At 43.2% G+C, this 23869-nt stretch overlaps 2 protein-coding genes across 2 annotated transcripts; both read left to right on the top strand.

Moving 5' to 3' along the window:
* Positions 1–3165: 3165 nt before the first annotated feature.
* Positions 3166–7033, top strand: stc2a (stanniocalcin 2a). Its single transcript, XM_070913657.1, has 4 exons — positions 3166–3304; positions 5357–5499; positions 6220–6431; positions 6670–7033. Exons 1-4 carry the CDS (start codon positions 3166–3168, stop codon positions 7031–7033), a joined length of 858 nt encoding a protein of 285 aa, XP_070769758.1.
* A 6355-nt stretch (positions 7034–13388) lies between these two features.
* On the top strand, positions 13389–21944 carry LOC139291169 (cytoplasmic polyadenylation element-binding protein 4-like). The gene is made up of 12 exons (XM_070913112.1): positions 13389–13486; positions 14437–15556; positions 15661–15759; positions 16605–16695; positions 18479–18529; positions 19337–19360; positions 19723–19899; positions 20170–20259; positions 20376–20494; positions 21108–21222; positions 21317–21498; positions 21668–21944. Exons 2-12 carry the CDS (start codon positions 14492–14494, stop codon positions 21893–21895), a joined length of 2241 nt encoding a protein of 746 aa, XP_070769213.1. The 5' UTR covers positions 13389–13486; positions 14437–14491; the 3' UTR covers positions 21896–21944.
* Positions 21945–23869: the final 1925 nt, after the last annotated feature.

Raw genomic sequence — 23869 nt, forward strand, 5'->3', positions numbered from 1 at the left:
TTACTAAGCAACTAGCAAGCAGTCTTCTTATTTGTTGGGGTATTGCTGCCTTTCTTGGCCACCAGTAGATCAGTGTATTAGTTTGACACTATTGGCAGGAATGTGTGTGCGTCACCTGCGTGCACGAAGACTGTGAAATGTGGTTAAAAGCCTTTGTGTGATTTTTTTTTTGTCAAAAAAGCTAACTGAAGTTTAATAGAAAGGGTTAGACTTCATTTGGCATTTGGTCTGCTGTGAACTCACTAATGCCTTCTAAATATATTAAAATGCTACAAAAATACTAATAACAGGAATATTTAAGTCTCTAAATAACCATACTACTTGAATACCTCCATGGTCATTTGGCCTTGGTTTGAAGACCTCCAGCAGTTTTTCCCATATGACTTGAATGCAGCACCAGTAGGCAGCGGTGACGCACTTTATTACAAGCCTGTGGTCCACGGCAGCACACTGATTGGGCCAAATCGAGGGTGTGTTCAGAGCGTGGGCAGTTTTTAACAGACGTGAATTGAGCAGGAGATTCCAGTTTGTGGTATAGGCGCAACTGGAAACACACCAAGCCCATCTCCAGACGCGTGCCATGGTGCGCTACAGCCTCCTGTGTGAGCCCGCTGGAAATCCAGTGGACTTTGAAAATACTGCTGCATTGCAATTTCCGTTTCTGCTCGTCGAGCTTAAGCCAATTTGTGGCACACAGACTGGAACAATTTTGTTTTATTGAGAACAACGTCTATAGTGATGCCATATTAAATTGAGATTAGGCCATACTAATATCACATAGTCTTTGTATTAGAGTAATATCATAAAGAAGTGAGACTTCAGTAGGACAAGATCATCATAAATTCTGATTAAGTCTACCACATCCACCATGAGAATATAATGGGAATATTGAAATGTTGAGGTTTTTTAGCTGCACCATCTCCTGGCCAAAATACCTCCCATTGCTTAGCTGTGGTCACTTTTCCAAAATTCATTCCACTCACAGAAACCTCAATTAAAACGATAGATACTGCAGTCTGAAGATAATAATTATCTATATTTAGAGCTATAAGTGATCATCATTTTGGTTAGGTTGGAGCACGAGTCCAACTCCTGCTCTTGGCTAATTTCATTGATGGTCTAAATATAGCCTGGGTTTGAAAGTTTTTTTTCCAGCAGACAGAGCCAGAGCTTCCCATGAAAAGGATTTTATGAAAATAAATGAAGTGTTACGATAAACAGATTTCAAAGTCACAGATCTATGAAATTCGGCCGGCCACGATCAGATGCCTGTTTGTCTGTCTCTACCTCTGTCTGTCTTTCACACACACACACACACAAACACATACACGACGGCCAATCATTTCCCTATGTTCGTTTATGGGGCGCCTAAGCAGTGGTGTAATGCATTTGTCTGTGAGTCTGGGTTTTCACTGGGTCCCCACAGCCACCCAATTACACGCAGACACTAAAGCACCACGTTGTTTCCTCTTTATTCTGCCACCCTATGGTGGAGGGTGGAGTTTGTTTCAAACCTGATAATTTTAACAATAAACCACCAGTGATAAGAAAGCCACTGGCTGAGTTTGCATCTCATCTCCCCCAGGTGCTCCAGTTTCCTCCTGCGATCCAAAGACATGCACGTCAGGTGAAAAGAAAAATCTAAATTGCCCGTAGTTGTGGGTGTATTTGTCTGAAGTTTAGAAGGTCGGATGTTGGGTTTATTATGGTGAGGTTGCTCTAGTGCTATGTTGTTATTACGGAAATGAAGGAACAATTCATTTCGGTGGGCCCCCTAGAGGCTCGGGACCCAAATGCAGTTGCCCACCCTGCACCCTGATAGTCATTTCCTGCCATCAGCACCATTTCCCGTCCATCAGTAGCCCTCTGGCACGACAAGCCGGCACAAGCCACGTGCCGGCTTGCATCGCACCACCGGCTCCTATAGAAAGCCTTTACCTGAAAGTAGTAACACCATGAGGTCACTGGAAACATTTCGAGGACAGAGACTTTATGTTCCCTCTGCAGGCTCAGTCTGCTCGCAGTTATTCCACATGGCATCCTCAAGTGTTGCTCTTGAAAAAGATTCCTCTAATGTCTCCAAATGTGCAGCCCTGCCAATGTTGGTCCTCTATTCTTAGATCACTCTCTGTAGTAGTGGTTAGCAGACCTCATTGTCACACACTAAACTGGGCATTGTGTAACAGACCTTCCCCATAAAAAAAAAGTTAGTTAAAGGCTTTCTATTTATAGGAGCTTATGCAGTCTTATTATAGCATGATCTCAAAATCAATACAGACTATCAGATAAAGTTCTGACATCCTGCTGTTTATGTATCATTATTATTAGAACATTGATTGCAAGATTATACTGTGTAGTTCAAGAAGACTTTTCACCCACTTTCTGTGAAAGCACTGACTACGGACATCTATGGAGCTGTTGTTAATTTAATTGCTGCCTTGCATTAATGACTTGGTAGGTTGTAGACCCACAAGCTAAGCCTATTTTATGTAGAGCACTTGGACATCATATGCCTCAATTTTCTCCAGTTTGTTGGCAAGCTCTGTATGTCTTGATCCTCCCACTGCTCTCATACTTAGCCTTATAGTCTAAATAAATGCTCCACTTTTATGGCAAAAACAGACTTTCTATTGACTTTTCACTGCTGCAGCAGGCAGGAACTGTACGTTATCTTGCAATATATGCGAAGATCATCACAATGCCTATGTGTGTAATGGGACATTCTATTATTGGCATTTGCAGATTTGGTTTGTGAGACACTGCTTGATCATCCCGGAGCTGTCACAGTCCAGTCACTCATGAATATTGCTTTATGGCGCCAGTTTTATTGCAAAAAGGGGACTTTCACTGGACACTCCCCTAAAACCTTGGACGTGGATGTCTGCGTCTCTGATTGGTTGTGAAGCCCCAACCGACAACACCTGCTTAACTCCTTCATCCAAATTGACACCCGGGGCTCTGAGAAATATAGGCAGCATCCCTTCCAGCTCATGCATTCAGTCCCACAGCTGCCCCCATAAGACACCAAGCCGCAGCTGCGCTGATCACTGATCCAAGGTGAACCCTCACACACACACACACACACACGCACACACACACACACACACACACACACACACTGCCGGATCTTTGCTGGGAATCGAGGCGCGCTGTCTGAGAGACGCAATGTTGGTCAAACTGGCCGTGGCGCTGCTGGTTTTGTCAGTGCTGGAGCAAGTAGTGGGATCGGATAATACTGATATCCACGAGAGCCTCCCGGAGAAGCCTGCGAGCCAGAAAGGGCGCCTCTCCCTGCAGAACACAGGTAAGAAATAAGTGTTACTAGAGATACGACTGTGGAGATTCGTGGTGGCTGCTCACACATCTACGTGGGGTTTGTCAGTACACGTGTTTCTGTGGCTGCAAATTAAACCATGCTGGGGACTCGATTTGAGCAATCCGCTGTTTTTCACTCAAACCCCGGCGCTACGGCGCACACGAGTGACCCTTTTCGATTACTCAGAAAGACGATATCTTGTAAATACTCTCAGACAGAAATCCAATATGTTAGTAAACTATTAATAGAACGGCACAAGGTAATAGGTAATGTATACGGCGGCGCATCTAGGTGTGTGCGCGCGTTGGTGGACGCGTGTGCGCCAGTTATAGGTAACAGTTTCAGTGGTTTTCTGGAAGAAATCTGGCTTTTGCATGTGTCGTCCATGCTGTCTGTTTAGATGAATGTTTGGTGATGTGTCCATGCAGGTCAGTCATGGTTATAGTAGTGTGGTGGCTGGCCGGCAGCAGTTTATTTACTGAACCAATCTTTTGGGGAAAGATTGCTTAAATGCCAAGGTGTGATTTGCCTAATTAACACAAAGCACTAACACCACGTTGGGCTGCTGCCTTCCCCCCTGGAACTTGTCTTTTATAATGGCTGTTTTTTCCCCTCATACGCTGCATGACTTGCGACCCCCCCCCCCCCCCCCCCTATGTGAACCTGTGTCAAAAATATTACAGCATAATTGTTATCTTGCCTCCACACTGCAAAATAGGGACGAACTCCAATGCAGGTTTCACAGCAGAGACCCTGGTAACACCACTGTGTAATTCAATGCACGTTGCGGCCAAGCTCGTACGATCCAAGCACATTCCCGTGATGCCAAAACAAGCACTGCTGACAGCGGCTCACTTTTCCTGCGCACTAAAGTTCAACTCTGTGCCTTCAAAACCCCGCAGCAGCTCTGCCCCCCCCCCCCCCCCCCTACTACTGCCCCCCAACAGAGGCTCTTTGTTGACAAGCGTGATTTCTAATAAGTCACCTTTAATCCTTTATTTGCAGTGGTCAACACCGTCTTCTTTACGCAACTGGTGCGCACTTCCGACTGAAGGAAAAAAATATTCTTAAGCCCATCAGTTATCAGCTCCAAGACGAATCAGGCGTGTAATTATGTTTTACTTAGGTCAACAGCCAAACTGAAACTGTAGACGGCCTGCTGGCTCACAACCTAACCAGCAATTTGCCATATTAATATGGCAGGAATGAAGCACTCACAAGGATGTCACATAAGGTAAGCAACAGTTTCTGTGACAGGTCCCCTGCTGGCAGTCAGATGTCTCATAATGCACTCTCTCTGAGAGAAATGCAGGGCCAAAAGAGAGACCTTCACTGTCTCTTGGTCATTTCTGTCCTCAGTCTTTTATTCCTGTCTCTCATGGCTACAGTGACGAGAAAAGGGGCATCTGAGGGCTAGTGGTGTGCAGGAGCTGATATTATGTATGACATACAGTTACATATTTCCCATGTTTTTCGCCTGCATTGATGCTGTTGTCCCCCCTCATTTTTTTAATATTGCGATGTCAGTATGCAATCGTAGTTCATCTTCGAATGCAATAATGAGAGACTTGTTGATGCACATTCAGCTGACAGACAATGGAAACAACTGCGTTTGTGTTTCCTCCACAAGTAGTCAAGGCTGCATCTGCAATGCACCATCCCATCTCAATGCTAGGCAGCGCAGATGGATTGTGGTGCAGAATGACACAGTAATATCTGTCACCAAGTGTTGCTCTGCAGGAACCCCTCAGCTTGGGAAATTAGACTTCTTCTCATCCCCCCACCCCCCCACCCTCTTCGCCCTGCATCCCTTCTCTCTCTCTTAGACTCTAGGTCATGAACACACCAGCCCGCCCGTGTCTGTGGAAATAGTTATATGCCACATCAGCTTTGTGATTCGTGCAGCAATCAGTGCTGAAGTGGAGTTGTGCCTTCCAGCCATATGGTCTTCATTGCCAAACGCCGCCTGTAACAATCTGCTGCTGTCTCTGCTGTGAACAGATGATAAGGTCCCTCCCCTAACCTGTTCTCTCTTTCCAGCTGAGATCCAGCACTGCCTGGTGAGTGCAGGGGATGTCGGCTGTGGTGTGTTTGAGTGCTTTGAGAATAACTCCTGCGAGATACGAGGGCTACAGGAAATCTGCATGACGTTCCTGCACAACGCTGGCAAATTTGACTCTCAGGTACTAAACTAGTCTGTCTGTGTGTTTGCAGAAATGGTGTAATCAGAGGCAACATTCCTTTTTTCCTTTTCACCGGTTCACTGCTCCACGCTTGTCATCCATGAATAAGTTTGTTTACTTGTTCGTTTTTTTCCCCCCTACATACCCCAAAACATATCAGTTTTTCTAGAAGTGCGATTGTACATACACTCATCTCATGATCTCCTTTTCTCTCTCGGGAAGTTCATCTCCCCTCTCAGTGGACTGATGCGTGTACAGTTAGGACCAAGGGTCACAAGCCAGTTGGCCAGAAGCCCAGTTAGCTCCCTTTTCATACATAGTGGAGGCTGAAGCCCAGCCAAGCCAGGCCTGACTGGGGTCCTAATGTCTATAGGGTCACATACTAGGAGCTGACATCTTTGGCAGACAAACCCAGAAGATTTCAGCCAAAGAATAACACGATTTAGTGCTATTCAAGCAGAATTTCATCACCCTGTTCTATATTAGAAGCCTATAGTTCCACATTCATACGGTGTTTGCTTTAACATAACCACACACTTCAACACACTGAAACAGGTGCACAGCATCTCTAAAGCACCAAAACTATTATGTGTAAGTAATATAGAAGTCAAAATAGCCAAAGTATTTTCTTTGGCTGATGTGTGAACTCTCAAGTTTCAACAACTTCAAGGGACTTTGTCTTGAGAGTTCACTCCACATTGTGTCTCTCTGTGCACACAGGGGAAGTCCTTCATCAAGGATGCTCTGAAATGTATGGCGCATGGGCTACGGCACAAGTTCAGTTGTATCAGCAGGAAGTGCGTGTCCATTAAAGAGATGGTGTTCCAGCTCCAGAGAGAGTGCTACATCAAACACAACCTGTGCTCTGCTGCTAAGGAGAACGTGGCTGTCATGGTTGAGATGATCCATTTCCAAGATCTCTTCCCTAAAGGGTGAGTGGCTGGTCTGGACAGCATGTTTGAATGTATTTTCTCTCGCCTGTCCCTTCTCTGTTATCTCCGATTGTTTACCTTCACTGGACTCTTCTGCCAGTTTGAGCCTGTTCTGTTCTTCCATGCATAGTAATAGTACCATCCCATTTATTCCTGTCATTTCCGAGACCTAGATCTATTGTGCTTCCAAATGTTAAATCACAAGCTTCATGTGAGTCATCTGCCTCTCTCTGCCCAGTCCATATGTGGAGCTGGTGAATATCCTCCTGAGCTGCGGAGAGGAGGTGAAGGAGGCGTTGACACGGAGTGTCCGGCTACAGTGCGAGCAGAACTGGGGGGCTCTGTGCGACAGCCTGAGCCTCTGCTCCTCCCTGGCCCCGTCTCCCGCTGGCTCCGCCGTCGAGCACCACCGCCACCCCTTTCCTTCCCACCCTGAGCCCGAGCACACTCGCCCCCCGCGGCAGGGCGACAAGGACAAACCCGGTAAGGCGGGTTTCAATGCCCACCCACGCAATCGCAACCAGGGACCCCGCCGCCAGAGTCCAGAGGCTGGAGTCGTGGCTGAGCAGGAAGACACCGAGGCCACCGACATCCGGAGGTGAAAGCGCAGAAGACTGTCCCGACCTTTGACCCCCCCCCACAACATTTAAAATCCACACTTGCAGACTTATGCACACATCCACACAAAAACACAACCTCACACACACACAAATTCCCAGACAGACTGAGCAGAAGGAAACAAGCCCTGACCTTTCCTGTCCTTATTCCGCCCTCTCCAGTCATTCCAGCAGTCCCACATGGTAAACTTGCAGGGTAATTGTGGTGTAGCTCGTACTGTTATGCCAGACTGTAGGCCACAATTTTTTTTAAATGGAATAATAATTGTTATTATCATGATTATTTCAACTCTTAGGACTATTTTGGCTCTAATATAGCATTTATCAAATCCTACTTACTGTAAGATTTGATTATATTTGTATTATTTATTTTATTCTTTATGCAATGTTGAAATATCAAAATGTACATAGAAATATACTTATCTATATTTATATAAACATGTATAAATATAGTTACAATATGCAATACTGATATACTATAGATGACATAGTATATGGTGTGCTGTCTGCCGTTCTCTTCACAGTATTGCACCCATCACATCGGTCTGTAGATATGTAACATACACCATTTGTTGTTTCAGAGTGGGAATGTGTGTATTATAATTATAGATACTTGATGATTAAATACAAATTGTACAGGTTTCAAGTCCAGTTCTGGCACATATGAATTGTAGTGCATGATGGCCACGAAGCCAACAAACTTTGTGTGTTCTTAAAGTGAAAAAATCAATTTTAAAGAGGATGCAAATGTAATACTATGAATAGGGACAGTTATTTCACACGTGTATGTATTGATAAGTCCCTCACAAAGCTAGAAATAAGAGAGCCAAGACTGATCTATGATGTCGCTAAGGACCGCTGTCTGGGCAGCAATGAATGGGAGATGTAACCGTTTTATGGACTCTTTTTGTTTCATAAGTATAAGACAAACTCCGACATGTGTCTCATTTGGATGCAGAAAGTAATCACACCACTCTCATTCATTGTTAATAGAGCTTCAGAAAGCGGTGTCTCAGTGACATTGTAGATTAATGTCATGTTTATAGCTTCAGGAGACATTAATGTTCTTGTTCACAAACTGTCAAACGTTATACATTCTCTTTTGAGTTGGTTTTCCATCTAACTGTCGGCTATCGGTGAACTGCAGCAAAGGGAGGATGCTCAAGTCCTTTCAAATGTAAAATCACACACATCAAGGTGCCTAAACTTGTTATTGTCCACAGCGACCGCTTCTCTGTGATTTAAGTGAATGGATGATACTGTGTCATGGGGAGATTTAATGTCAAGCTATTTTACGATGATGTTGAGCCACAAAAATCTTAGATTTTGCACTTTGGTTGATTGTCAGTTTGTGTTGCAGGTTAAGAAATAAGACCAGGTCACCAGAGCTGTCGCCCTCTAATCAGACTTCACTGTATAGGATATTTCCTATGAGCAGCCTTGGTTTACCTTATCAGCTACAGCACCAAGTCCTGTATCCCCACATGCTCCTTAGGACCAGATTGAGCCCCCTTCTTTAGAAGAGCAACGTTTCCCTTTTGAGGTGTCCCAGTGGGCAGGAAAGAGACTTGACAGAAACCCTCCAGATCTCTGGCCCCTCTAAATTAGCCCTTATTCCTCCTCTCTGGTCCCTTACCTAGGTCAGGAGAGACATGAAGGCCTGTTATTCTACCCGTTAGAGCCGCAGGCAACGCAGCGAGGACCCAGGAACTGGGTTAAGTCCACACACGGGGGCTCTGGCGCTGTTATTCTAAATGTTATATTTACCGAGGCCACCAGAGAATTCCTCTGGGCCACGGCCAAGAGCCAGCAACACAGAGAGGCAGAGAGGAGTGGAGCAAGAAGGAGAGAGACATGGTCAACTTTTTTTTTTTTTTTGTCTTCATGTGATGATTCACTCCGTCTTTACTCCTCTTAGTACATTTCTTCTTTCCCTCCTTTAGGTCACAGACACAGACTTTTGACCATTTCAGGCCAGTCACATGCTTTAGCTGTGGAGGTGCAGTTTGTGAGCACACTACACCACATGCTGGGGAGCGATTGGTGCAAAAAGTAAATAAAACATGCTCAGATTTTGTGGCTCAGTTCAGGGGTTTTTCACTTTTTTTCCCCTCCCTGATGTACTTACAGTAAGGTAATGTTTTTCCTCCCAATCATTTAGAGGTTGTTATAAGCTCAGAGTGTTTGAATCATCAGTGAGGCTTTCAGGCTTTTCTTTTTTTATTCTGTTGTGGAGGTTGGGATCCCTGTGACATCCCAGCGCGAGACATAAGCTAATCCTATTGAGAATGTACTGTATGTGTGTAAAGTGACAATCTGTTTCAGCTCTCTGTCATTAAGTTTGATATGGCTTTTTGTAATAATATAGTGGCTTGAATGGCTGTTCTTAATGTGTTCAGAGGAAAATAAAACTGACCCCGTTTCCTGTATTGTTAGTGCTCTATCACGGCGTTATGTGTTTTTCCTCTGTTAAGCACAAGGACTCTGCTCTCACCTTTGAAAATACAGAACATGGTCTAGAAGTTTGTAACTTACCTGTAAGACATTGGGCATATGATCCTATAAATATCTCTGGACTCATGAAGTCAGATGTATCTTGTTATCATTAAAATATGTTTTGTCTGTATTTTGTACATGTGTCTGTCAATATAGTTTTCATTTATATTGAAGAAGCATAAAGTCGTGGTATGAACGCCAGGACAAAACAAAGGAGGACAAAACCTTCAGTGGTAAGACGGTCAGCGAGCTCTGAGCAGGTCAGCAGAGACGGTCAGGTCGTCTCAGGTATACACACAAGTTAAAAGACACCCTATTCTCCTTTGACTTGCCGCCTCCTCTCTGACAGTGAAATACGGGCTGTGTTTAAAGTTTCAAGGACTGGAAATATCCTCCCTATTGAAAGACCTAAACATTTACGTCAGCGGCTCTGGATTGTATGCAATGCTCGGGGTGTGTTCAGGGTGTCCGTTTTATGAGTCGTCCCAACAGTGTACATTGCCTCACTAAACATTTAGACAGTGCTCTGATTTGAAAGGTAGACTGTTGTTGTGGAGTTTTAAGTCATTCTGGAGTCAAGTTAAGTGTACTGAAGTGCATTTGCAACTGGCCATATATGGGAATTTGACACACAAATCCTGCCCTCATTTTGTTTTTTTCAATGTGTCTATAGTGTATCAAGAAGAAGAAGGAAGGCTACGTGCCCAGTCATAACATATCATACAGCTTCTGTAATATCAGCACCTCTGCAGTTCATTGTGAATCTGCCTTGCACATTCCGCCACTTTTAGTGTGTAGTGATACCAAACGACCACTGGGTGGTGACATCTCTCTTCTTGTTGACGTAAAAGCAGATGGTGGGAGCAGGTGCAAGTATTTGATTTTTAATAGGGGTGAGTTGAGTCAATTGATTGAAGCGACAAATGCTTTTAAAGCTGAAATGAATAGTTAGGTAAAGTATTTGATGTCTCAGATTTTGACGTGAAATGTGAATGTAAAGTGTCTTAACTTCCTATTATCCTCCTCTCTCTTGGATTACAGGAAACACACAAGATCAGTATGTCTCCAAACAACCCAGTAAGGAACAACAGATGCATTTCTCTTGTGTTTTATATTAAAGGAGCCTGTGTTACAAACTGGAGGTGTGGAGTGTGAAAGAAGTGGGTAATTAAGAGGCAGGGAGGGTCTAATGAAAAGTTGCATAATGGGAAATCCGGCATTTTTGGAGTTTGACCCAGTTTAGGGATTAAAAGTCAGAATATCTCATCTTCTGCTGCTTCAATTTTGATCATTCTTTTTCAAATCTGTACCTTGTGAGTCCCCCGTCTATATGGAAGTGCATTACAAAATCACTGGAGTAGCCCTTTAACCTGATTCTCTGTTATACACTTAGTACATAGCAGAAATTCTGTCTCAAACTACAACTTTGCTTATTTAGACAGAAAAGACACTGCTGGGATGACAGCATCTTACTCCATTTGAATCAATCTTTACATTCAAAACTAATTTCTAAATATGATGGTATTGTTATCACACACAAGTTATAATTATTGCAATAAATTAGCCTTTGCAGTGCAGACATTGTCACCTGCAATTGTTGGTGTCACAGTATAGTCAGGTAGCTGATGAGCAAGGCCACATTCACCGGGACTACAGTATGTGGGAGAAATTATGCTGTGTCACACTCAGCTTGTTGCAACAATACATTGACTCTGAGATGCATGACCTCCTGGCCAAACAATGGGCTGCCGCCTGGACCAGAAATCTCCCAGCTTGCGTGGTTGGTATGGCAACGGAGCTCTATCAATATGGAGGCACCAGAGATCACATCTGAGAGGAGGCTGAGCAACAGAGAGAGACTGTGCCTCTGAGCAGAGAAACCTGAGATAGTCAGCCTCGGGTGCTTTGTGAACATCTACCCCATGCTCCAGTGTGAACTAATGAATTAATGACTGGGATAAGTTCCATGGATGAATCATTTAACAACCATTCACGGTGAATGAGTGCACCCCTCTTCTGTCTCTTGTTGGACCTCAGAAACATCAATGTCCTACATTTACCTAAAGTTCGTACAACAAAAATGTTATATACTTTGTGTTGAATAATAATGTCTACCTGTTCAGCTATATGAAATGAGTGGAACCGCAGCTGCAAGGCTCAGTTTCACTGGGGAATACAGAGTGTGTTGCTCTCTGGGAAGAAAACGCTGACACAACTCACTGTGCTCAAGTTACTGTCAGCCTCAAAAGGCCTATAGCAGACAGCAGCTAACATAAGATGGTGGATCCCAACACTCAACCTTAAGCATGCACACACTGAACATATCCCCACAGTATTAAGCCAACACAGAGCCATAGCTCCCAAAGATTCGCTCAGTTAGCAGACACTGGCCTGAGATTATCAAACCAGTAAGACCTGGGCCAGCAGTCTGTTATTTTTAAGGAGAAACCAGAAGCTTAAGACACACTGTTGTGTTGTTAAACCACCCCAACAGGCCCTGCAGCACATGGGAGCGGGGTGGGGTGATGTGTGCTACTACTACAGGATACAAGGGTGGGTCTGCCTTGGGGGACTGGAACACTGTTAACAACACTGACTCAACAAGAAAGCAGCAAATAATGCTAAAAGAAAATCACCTGAATTGAGTTGCTCTTTCAGGTACTTTTTCAGTACATTGTACAACCAGTAAGTCTACCTTTATTTAAGTTAATTTTTGAAGGACTGTACTCTCTCAGCAGCCTACAGTTGTGGTGTTAAGGCACAATCATGAGGATATTCTGTTTGAGCTTGCTTTGTAACTCCTTCCCTTAATAAGGTTACCTTTGCTAATGCTTTCAGGGCTAGAACTGTTTAAAATAGTCTCTTTTGCTCGAGTAGCTTTAACACAAATAATTTTACTTCCACTTGAGTAATGTGTACTGTAGGTCTAGCAGGAGTACTTCTATTGAAAAGGATACTCTGTCCTCTCCTGGTGAATGATCATTAAGGTTTTAATGAAGTGGCTTCAGCAAAGTGAGAAGCACAACCATGTGAGGTTCTGGCTTGCAGGTGAGGGGGACCACATTTGCTATATAATCATGTCATCTGTATTCTACTAAGTGAAAGTATGATATGATGGTATGATCAGAGCACAGCACAGATCTGGCCAAAGTAATATTAATCAAGCTCTCAAGCTCGATTACGTGCTGAAAATAGCAGCAGCTTACTTTAATGAGATTGCTATGCAGTACTTTGCTGTGGACTCAGGTTATAACAGTCCAACCAAATCCTACAAAAGGACCTATCTATCTATCTATCTATCTATCTATCTATCTATCTATCTATCTATCTATCTATCTATCTATCTAATCCATTGCCTTTTCAGGGTCTGTCTGACAACACACTAATCCTGAACAACTGCTAGAGGCTGAGGTGGAGGAAAAAACATTTGCTTAGTCAAATTAACTAATTTGGAATACATGCAAATGCCAATACTAGACCTTGGATTTTAACCCTGTGCATTCCATTGGTTTACAGTCCTCTTATATTAAGATATCTTTATTTAGTCTTGATTAAGGGTTTAGATCTTGGATCTTTAATGTATTTTCCTTACAACAACTCCTCCCACTGATTTCAAGGCATCCTTATTTGGGAGGAGAACGTCTTGAGTGCATGTGCCATTCATTTGTAGGCGTACTTTGGGCGTGACCCGATGGAAATCATCCAATCAAATGTTAGATTTCAGCAAAGTGGGCGGGGTTTACGAGGGAAATCCTGACACACAGTGGCTGGTGGCTGATGGCGGGGGCGGGGCTTGTAGACGGAAGTGTCTCCGGACTGGTCCAGCTGTCATCTAGAAGAGAGAGGAGACCATTTACACCGGCTGCTTAGGAAATGCAGAAAAAGGGAGAACGCTAAAATATGGCAACATCAAAACGATAAGGTCATGACGCCGAACTGAAGGTAGCTATGCCCGACATATCATCAAATACACATGTTTGTCGACACGTTAGAACAGCGGTAGAGGTTGCGTTACGTTATTTCGAGATGTAAAAATGATGACAAGGATTGGTAGGCTGTGTGACATTGAACATACAGGACACGAAACAGACGAGGTCGTCTAAAGAGCCATACACCATATCCAACTAGTCATGTCCTGGAAAATTCCGCCGTCCTGTCGTTGATAACGGTGTCGTGTACGTAATTGAAAATTCGAGAGACGTTGTAGCCGTTGACTTTATTGCTTCCCAGCTGGTTTGCAAATATGCTACAACGTCTCTGCGGTATCGGCTATTAGCCTAGCGGCTTGGTGAAGGGAACTACCCTAGATTCAGAACAGACAGGAGACGTCATCAACATTTTCCTGTATTTAAATGGTTGCGTATGAGGAGGTCATTGCTGAAAAAGGAAGATTATTCGGTAAGTGTCGGTGCCGTGAGCCACCACAGCGTTCGAGCGTTCACGGATGCACTGTAATGCACAAACGTACTTTAAAAATGACTGCTGGGATCTGCACGATTAATAGGGCACATGGAAGGTGGCGGAGCAGCTGTTAGCTTGCTGCTAGCTGCGTAACGACCTTTGGAGACGTCAGCTTCACCAGCTCAGGCTGTTAGCTGCCTGCACTGGTAAGGCTGGGTGTTTTCCGTTTGCTGCCTTCTACCCGAGTGTTATATTTCATCCAGGCCTCCCATGGCCAAGCTAGTCAATGATTTAATCTCATTGATTGCATCACAAGACCAGACAGGGTGCAGCCCAAGCACATTCATTGGGTTTGACGAGGCTTGTTTTTTTTTCTTCTTTTTTTTTTAAAGGCCAGATCAACTTGAGGTGTAACAGCCTTATCCTATTTTTTTAATCACCCCTTCCTTCCACTCCTTCCCTCCCTGCCCCCTTCTCAATCCACATTTTAGGATAAAGAAGACGGTGAAAGCCAAAAGTTAACTGAAGATTTACTGGGTGTCCTAAATGGGGGACTACGGGTTTGGAGTTCTGGTGAAGAACAGCAGCGGTAACAAATCTGCTTTTCCTGTAAGGATCCCTCCTCACCTCCAACCCCAGCACCCTCACCACCCCTCCAACCCCCCTAGCCCCCCTTCCTTCGTAAACAACACCTGCTCCACCAATGGGGGCAGTGCTTGGCTGTTCCCTGCCGTAGCCCAACACAGTAACATGCAAGATGAGATTCTGGAGTCAGACAAGTCCAAGGCCTTGGACCTCCAGGACATGCAGGAGAAGTCTCAGGTCCAGGCCCAGCCTCAGGCCCTGTCTCCAGGCCAGCAGGAGGCTGGCGGAGGCCTAGGAGAGCTTGAGGGAGCTCTTCCTGAAGACGGCTCATTGGAGAAGGGTTCTTTGGAGAGCAGTGGTGGGAAGGAGAAGCTGAGGATGGAGTCCCCGGTGCTAAGTGGATTCGACTACCAAGACAGCCTGGGAATGGGTACAAGCTGTGCACAATCCACCTCCTCCTCATCCTCGCTTACCAGCTTTAACAACTGGTCCCCTGCTGTCCCATCCGCCCAGTCTCCAGTGGTTGGGGAAGACGTTGGAGGGTTCTTCGGCCCGGCTGGCTCCAATGCCAACGGACCTCCCCTGCTGTTCCAGAACTTCTCCCATCACGCCGGGCCTGGCTTTGGAGCGGGAGGTAGTTTCTCCCCGCAGATTGGACCAGTCTCCCAGCACCACCCGCCCACACCTCACCCCCAGCACTACCACCCTCATGGTCAGGGGGTCCCACAGCAGCACCGGCGCTCCCCAGCTAGTCCTCATCCACCCCAGCCCTCCTTCCCTCCGCATCCCCATCGCACTGGACCATTCACCCAGCTGCCCCATCTCGCTCCTGCCCAGAGCAAACCCCCTTCACCCTGGGGAAGCTACCAGAGCCCCTCCACTCCCACATCCACCTCCTGGAGCCCCGGTGGGTACGGTGGCTGGGGAGGCACGCAGGGGGTTCGAGAGTACCGGCGGGGGGTAGGCGGAGGCATGACAGGTCTTAACTCCATCTCCCCGCTGAAGAAGTCCTTTCCCAACAACCAGGTAGATGAGATTGTCACGGTTCATCTCAAACACTAATAATTCTTAGCAGATCTTTGCATTCATTGACATGAGACTCGTATGAAACTGATCCAACTGTCCTACAGGTTCCCTCTCAGAAGTTCCCCCGAAATAGCTCTGGCTTCAATCACAAGGGCTGGGTGGAGGACAGTATGAGCCGCAGTGACAATGTCTACCCTTTCCAGGTGAGCATATTACAAGTAAAACTCAGACTGGTGTTTAGGAAAGTACTAGGTGAACTATGTTTAGTTGACATTCACTTGAAAACGGCAAGTGAATATTTGTAGTCACGACTGCAAATTGTAAATATGTCTAGTTTATCCTCCAGGGGTAAATTATGTTAATCCTATTAAACACGCTCATCTGTATCAAATGCAACAAATGGGCCATTGAGCAAAACAGGATACGTGACAGTTAAGCCAACTAAACGGATGAATCGAAACTTATTGTGTGTGTCTGAGGTCTTATGTAGATCATTTCATTGAAGGAGAGCAGTCTTATCATCTGCTCTGATCACATGGCCTTCCTCTTGTCCTGATTTTAGAAGTCTTGTGCTCTACTGCAGCTTTGCATGTTCTCAACCCATTTTGATACACAGTGAAGCACCCTTACTTGTGTTATTTATTGCTCATCATAGCCTTTCTGTGTTTTTGGAATTCTTTGAAATGCTAATATCTTTTTACTGAAGACTATTCAGTTAGAATTTGTATTGATTTTAAAATCGGCCAAGTGCAGGAATGTATTTTTATGGCTCATTAAGTAGCACATCTCCTTATCTGATTCTATTGGATTCAGTGGAAGGATGTGATTTGATTGCAGAGTGCAGGTGATTTTGCGGAACACAGTCTGCGCTCCATTTTCTGTTTACAGTGCTTTCTGCTGAAGGTCTCCACGGGGGTATTCTCTGCAGTTTTTTTTATTAGCTATTAGCATCATCGCAAACTCTGTAAGGGCTCCTGTAGCTTGTGCTGCTTTAGATGGTGATGTGGGAAGTGAGGGCGCTAATTGTTGTCTTCCTCTCTTTCAGCAGGAGAGAACACGGTCCTTTGATGGTTTCAGTATGCACTCTCTGGAGAACTCTCTGATTGACATTATGAGGGCTGAGCAGGATTCCTTGAAAGGTTGGTTCCCACACTAACAATAGCGAGGAAAGGATAGCTTTTCTCACCACTGGCTGTAGATAAATACAGCCGTTTGTTGCATGTATTTGACAGCAAGATTGGGTATTATGTACACAATACTGACAAATGGCTTCAGTTTAAACATGCATGCTGCTTATTCGGTTCCCAAAAATTGTGGGTTAACAAAATAACAAATATTTGGTGATGCTCATAGTGTTGGTTTTTGTCAAGGCTATCAGGAGACTTGATCAGCTGAATGCCAACATCTGAGGCAGTAGTTTTGTCAAACTAATACATTGTTTTGTCTTTCAGTCAGTCTTAGTGTTTACACTTCTTCTTTGTTAATACAGTTGCATGTGTTGTCATGATTTTAAGACTTTTTGTCTTACAACATAACATAACTAACATACTAATGGCACCAACAAAAAACAAATATTAATGCGCGTCACCAAATTTATGTTTAGTGCAGTGTTATTTTGGTATATGTAGGGCTGCGTATCATTCATAAAGATGACAATATGATATGAGTTTTGGTAATGACACCAAAGGGATGCTACAGGCACAGTTTGCTTGCCACTCGACGTATTGAGATTAGATACCCAGGGACAAGATGTTACTATTTTTGCTATTTTGTCTATCTCCTTTAGGATACGCCGCAAAATCGACCTTTCATAGTAGGGCCGGGGAGTGTCACCCAAAATTTATAACATATGATATATTATCGAGTATTGGACAGTCCCTATATATAATGATTCCCCTCTTAATTTCAAAAGAATGTGATTTTAAATGCAATATAAGCAGAGATTGATATCGAACTTCAGTACTTTACTTTAGCACTGACCAAATTGTGTCCATAGTGAGAATCAAAAAGTACCAAAAGCTGGCATTGCATGCATCCGCTAGTACTTGATTTAAATCAAAATTTTGCCCATTGACTTTTATTTAAAGGATTCACGTTTGAGAAATATGGGGTTATTTTGTCCAGTAAAAAAAGGGGTTTGTAGAAAAAGATAGTTAAAATTCTAAAAGTAAAGTATCAAAAGTATTGTTTTAGTATCGGTACAAATCACTACACATATGTTACAGTGAAATCAGGTGAACATATCATGAGTGAGACCCACTCAGATTGGATGCCGTTCTCTCTTACATCCAGTACATTTCTGTGTTATTCTCCATAATCGCCTGCAGCCCTCTTGCTGTGAAGCCTCTTTGATCTCAACTAACTCTCTCATTAATAAAACATTTCAGTTCATTTTTGTTGCAGTCAATCTTAAAAGAACCCCTTTTTCCATCACCACCAGCTCTACTGATGCTAATCTGGGCCAGCTCTAGCATGTACCTTCTTTTTTGAATGGCAGTCTTTCTGCCATTTGCCATGAGGGTATTTTCCATCACTTAATTTACAAGTCAGCCTCCTCAATAATAAATAACCTGCTCAAATTTACATACATGTCAAGTATCAAACGCATTCTTGGACTTTTTCTATTGTTTTTCTTGCATATTGCATTTACACTAACATGCACTTCTGTTTACATATAAGAATAGCTGAACTACATTTGAGGCACTATTTGATTTGTCTTCTGAATTCTTCATGCTTTCCCCAAATGTGTGCTGTCTTGGTCCTTTTCTTACAGACACAGTTACCCCAAACCATTCCAACATAACTTCATTGGGTTGGGAAGCAGTTTATACGAAACTGAAAGGAGTTAATGTAATTATTACTTCAGCTGGGAATCGTTTCATGACATGATGTTCTAAAGCCTCTCCTGTTTTTGTCATGTAGGACGCTACAGCTTCTCTCACCAGGGTGGAGACGGGCCTCTACCTATGAATGGTATGTAAATGACATGCATACAGATATGCAGTTCTGTAGCAGAAGTCTGGGCTTGAAATGAATGTCTGCCAAATGCAGATTAAGTAGTGATTCTGGCCATTTTTAAGAATGCAAGTCGAGATTAAAATTGAAACATAGCCATTTAAACTTAGTTGATGGGAATTTGGTGAGCTCACATACAATAAGAAACAAAATAGAAACCTATGGATATCACATAACCACACTGAGACTGAAATACTAAAATGACTGAAGTCACATTACTTGTTTTATACCTTTTCTAAACTGCTGTGGTAGTCACTGTGGTACACGAACAAAAAGGCTCACTAAAAGAAGTCCAGACCAGACCGGCTTCTTCAACCAGGAAAATAACACTGTTGTCAGGGAGGGAGAGAGCAAATAAATGATACCATAAATGCTGTCGAAGGCAGATGATGTACGCTTGTAAGTTGTATTTATGTTTGTAGTGATATTGAAAATCCAGTCATCAGTTTTTACATGCATAATGATGAGCTTTTTATTTTTAAAGACATTGATTCACAGTGTTTCTACTGATCGTGTAGCACAAGACATCTTCAGTAAAAATTAGTTTGTTTTACATAAGTGATTAATGGGGCATTTAATTACTCTGTGGTACAATTACATGTCATGTTATATGATGAATGATTTCAACTTTCCATAGATTTATTGATACCACAGTGGTATCAGGAGAAAAAATTTCAAGCCCTGGCAGGGTTTTACTTGGTTTTTATTGTGTGCCTTTTTTTCAAAAAGCCATTTCAAGAGTGTTTTGTGTTGTTTTACATGCAGCAAGAAGTTATGGAAGAAGACGAGGTAAAGCTTGTGAATGTGTCTTGATTCCTTCTGTGTTATTTAGAAAGCAGTAATGAAATGATGACTTTGTGGTTTTGCCTCTGTGTTTGTCTGCTTGGCTGTTCAGTGTTACCGATTATTCTGCCTTGAATATTGTCAGTGTTTAAGCCCCTCTTCTTCTAGTGATAATACTCATGCTTTTACTGTGTCATCAAAATCATGGCTGCTTTTGTATGTATTTCTTGGCATTATTTAATTGATTTTGATATCTAATGAAATTCCCTGCTCATTGTAATATTAATAATGTTTTCAAAAGGGTAATTGTGGTTCAACTTCACTAGTGGTGAACCAATATGTGTAATCCAGGCCATTCTCTCCACTAGGCCATTCGTCTCTGTTCCCCATGGAGGACGAGCGCTCTTTTGGAGAGGACGAGTCAGGTGACCAGGGGCTTGCTGGCCTGGGTTCAGCCCACTGTTTCCCCCACCTCAATGGTGAACGTGTGGAGCGATATTCTCGCAAAGTTTTTGTCGGAGGGCTGCCCCCGGACATAGATGAAGGTAAAGACGTGTCTCGGCTACAGAGGACGCTTCTCTAGCCCCAGTTTTCTTGTCTACATTGTTGTAGGTTAAAAGCTATAACAAACCTACAATATATAACTTTTTTTTTCCTATTACATCCATCTTTTTTGTATGGCAAAAAGTGATTCTCCTATTATTTGTGAGAATTGATTATAAAGTGATCTAAATGCTGTAATATCACAAATTTTACAACAAGCACTAAATACCATTACTGATAGATTTTGCTAAGATTTCTGTTCCCTTTTTTAGATGAAATCACTGCCAGTTTCCGCCGATTTGGTCACTTGTTTGTTGACTGGCCTCACAAGGCAGAGAGCAAGTCCTATTTTCCACCGAAAGGTGAGTCAAACCAGTTGAACATTATATTTCTGCCAGCGTGTTGAGTCCACAGCATTGCCATGAGGAGTATTCGCTTGTTGTGCCTGCTCATTGTTCTGTATGTCCAACCATTCCAGGATATGCATTCCTGCTGTTTCAAGACGAGAGCTCTGTTCAGGCCCTGATTGACGCCTGCATTCAGGAGGATGGCAAGCTTTACCTGTGTGTCTCCAGTCCCACCATCAAAGACAAGCCTGTGAGTTTGTTATTCTGTTATTCATCTTGCCCAACAAGTACAAAACGAATGTTAAAATCATAGACTTGCGTCTATGTCTAAAGACTTGTGGTCTTTGTTTTAGTGTGTCTAGTCGTATCTCAGAAAACTGGAAAGTTCAGTACTGCTCCATTTGTTTTGTTTGCCCAAATGAGGGCTTTGCTGTGACAGTCCATCAGATGTGTAGTCGTTGTGCACTCACTGCTCATTTTCAGGGCAAAGTTTAATTGAAAAATAGACTGGCAACCATGTGAAGTACAAGTAATCATGAGCAATTGAAGGCTAATTTCAACTGTAATGTTTGTTTGGTTGTTGCATTATTCTGCCCCGCAGCACAAAAGGTGACTAATGTACCTAATGTGACTTTACCAGTTGGTGTGTCTACAGTATTTCATTCAGGGGCGTCCTGTAAAAAGCCCCGGCCACCACCAACAACATCCTGCAGTAGCCGTCAAATTGAACCAAAGACATTTGTTAATCCATATTACATAAGCAGCAAGCCGCTTTCATTTTCACAATCCAAAATGTATCTTGCTTGCAAAGGAGTAGAGCCTGACTGAGAGGAAATTAATGTGTTTTATCTTGGTTTTTGCAGGTTCAGATTCGGCCCTGGAACCTAAATGACAGTGACTTTGTAATGGATGGCTCTCAGCCATTGGACCCGAGGAAAACTATCTTTGTAGGAGGTGTCCCTCGTCCCCTACGTGCAGGTAAGTGTGTGTGTGGTGACCCTTAAGTGTATTGCATTCTTAGGACTGAGGTTGTGTTGATCACATTAACTTGCATTGTGTATTGCCCTTCCAGTGGAGCTTGCCATGATCATGGACCGTCTGTATGGAGGAGTGTGTTACGCTGGGATTGACACAGACCCTGAACTCAAGTATCCAAAAGGGGCAGGGCGAGTAGCCTTCTCCAATCAGCAAAGCTACATTGCAGCCATTAGTGCCCGATTCGTTCAACTGCAGCATGGGGAGATTGATAAACGGGTGAGTCCATCTGATGTTAACAGCTTCCTATTCAGGCCTTTAAAATGAAGAGTGGATGTTCATGAAATATTTATTCCCACCTATCTGACATGCTGCTGTGCATTCAAAATGTTCTCCACCTCCATTTTAACTCAGTTTTCCTGTCGTCCATTTCATCTCTCTTTCTCAGGTGGAAGTGAAGCCATATGTCCTGGACGACCAGCTGTGTGATGAGTGCCAGGGCACCCGCTGCGGGGGGAAGTTTGCTCCTTTCTTCTGCGCCAACGTCACCTGTCTGCAGTACTACTGTGAGTACTGCTGGGCGGCCATCCACTCCCGGGCCGGCCGTGAGTTCCACAAGCCGCTGGTGAAGGAGGGAGGCGACCGACCGCGACACATCTCCTTTCGCTGGAACTGAGGCGAGAGGGCAAGGGAGGGAGACAATGCAGGATCGGGGAGGGATTGAGAGAAAGGGGTAGTTAGGGAAGGGGTACGGGCTATGATATGAAAAATAAATGCACTTTTCTTTTAAGTTAAAAAAAACAAAAAACAAACTTAATTTATTTTTTATTTTATTTTTTAATTCGGCCTTCTAAAAGAAGTAAATGCTAAGAAGAGAGTGAAATCCCATTTATGTTTTGACTTTAAGTGTGCATGAGCATATGGATGCATTAGATTTTGATTTAGATGTTTTCTGACTTGACTGTACTTTCTTTTCACGTTAGCTGGCAAAGCTGCTTACATTTGTTGTCAAGAGTAACATAAAATTTAAGTGAGGTTCATCATACCTAAATCAGTATACTAACTATGGAAGTTGAGTTTAAGAAGGGTGCATTTTCTTACTTTTTGCTTGCAGGATTAGAGAACAACTGTACCATTTACCAAAGGTTGAGTGCAAATGGTTGGGTTGAACAGAGGAGGAACACAGTTTCAGATGGTCGGACGATATGAGAAGCTCGGTGTATAGCATCTGGCCACGTCACAAAACAAAATCTCCCCTCAGTCTGGCACACATATTTAGATTGCTGGCATGAGTTTTTAGGTCTTGGTTTAAAAGTCGACACTTTGTAACCAGAAAGGGCAAACCAAAGATTGGCCTAAAAATCATCAAAAGCAGATGTTGATCTGAGGGTTATCAGGATAATGTTGTGTCCTCTCGTCATTCGGCGGAGGAAAGGCTGGAGTTGTCTGGAGTTTCGGTTTGTGGGTGTCGGCTAATAAAGACACAGCCCTCAGGGCTCAGGTATTGGCAGTAGTATTTGCTCACTTTATATTGTCAGGGATATTAGCACTGGAAGCTAACATGCTAATGTAGTACAAACTAATGGGAATGCACAGTCCAGTCTCCCTGAGCTGTCCTCATGGTGTACCACTGCACGCTCTACCATGACTGGAGCTTCTATCACAAGTGTTGTGGTTGGATATGGTAGTAGCTAGAATTTGCTGTCACAGAGATAAAGATATTATTTTATACATGGCCTGCTGATTTTTGTACAGTGTTTTATAGCTGATTATTTTGTCATGAACATATATACATTTATTATGCACTACTTTTCTAAATATTTTTTTCAATAGTCATTTTAGGCACATTTTTCACAGATGGGAGAACTCCTTTTGCAATACCTCATTTTTTTCACTTGGTGAAAAATAATTTTGTACCTTTGTTACTAAGAGATCTGCATTTATGGTAAACTTAATTTAAAAAAGAAAATGAATGATATTAATATAATTTTCAATTAGCTTTTATATATTTAAGTGCTGGTAAATCTGAAAATTGTCTGGTGCATTGGTGTGATTCTGTAGATAAACAAAAAAATAAAATAAGGCTATCATTAGCCAGTCATATATGGATTCTCCTCTGTCCTAATAAACATAATTACAGGATCCTAAGGCATGACAAGACCTTTCTAAACTGATTTTGATAGTCTTGAAAATATATTCTGACATTTCTCTCCTAGGTGTAGTCAATAAGATTATCAATAGGGTAAATGTTTTGGCTTTGGTCAATGTGAAATCTTCCCTTCTATCACCGGAGTGGATAGCAGCTGTTTGAATATTTAGATCCTCTTTCTGGGACTGCCTGTAAGTTCTACTTATTCTTGGCATGCATAATGTAATACAGAAATAACATGGCTAGTGTTAATGCAGGACCTAATGTAATGCACTAGATCTCCTTTTTCCTTTTTAACTTTATTTTCCTTATCTCTTTGAGATCACCTCTCTTGTAGCCTCTCTTTACATGATGGAGTCTGCCTTCCTTACACAGACATGATGTTTATGCAATCTACACAGTGACAACACTTTGGATGCGTTTTGTAATGTAGAGGACACTCAGTAGGACATAGGTGAGGAGACTTGATCACTTGACCCCCTTTGTGATGTGGCATGCTTT

The sequence above is a fragment of the Enoplosus armatus genome, chromosome 10, assembly GCF_043641665.1.
Source record: "Enoplosus armatus isolate fEnoArm2 chromosome 10, fEnoArm2.hap1, whole genome shotgun sequence".
Classification (NCBI taxonomy): domain Eukaryota; kingdom Metazoa; phylum Chordata; class Actinopteri; order Centrarchiformes; family Enoplosidae; genus Enoplosus; species Enoplosus armatus.

Bases quoted from the DNA above. Each gene is read 5' to 3' on its own strand.
- stc2a (XM_070913657.1), top strand. From the start codon at position 3,166: ATGTTGGTCAAACTGGCCGTGGCGCTGCTGGTTTTGTCAGTGCTGGAG. The intron at 5,500-6,219 runs GTACTAAACTAG...CTGTGCACACAG, and splicing joins CTGGCAAATTTGACTCTCAG to GGGAAGTCCTTCATCAAGGA. The intron at 6,432-6,669 runs GTGAGTGGCTGG...CTCTCTGCCCAG, and splicing joins CAAGATCTCTTCCCTAAAGG to TCCATATGTGGAGCTGGTGA.
- LOC139291169 (XM_070913112.1), top strand. From the start codon at position 14,492: ATGGGGGACTACGGGTTTGGAGTTCTGGTGAAGAACAGCAGCGGTAAC. The intron at 16,696-18,478 runs GTTGGTTCCCAC...TTTGTCATGTAG, and splicing joins TGAGCAGGATTCCTTGAAAG to GACGCTACAGCTTCTCTCAC. The intron at 18,530-19,336 runs GTATGTAAATGA...TTTTACATGCAG, and splicing joins CGGGCCTCTACCTATGAATG to CAAGAAGTTATGGAAGAAGA.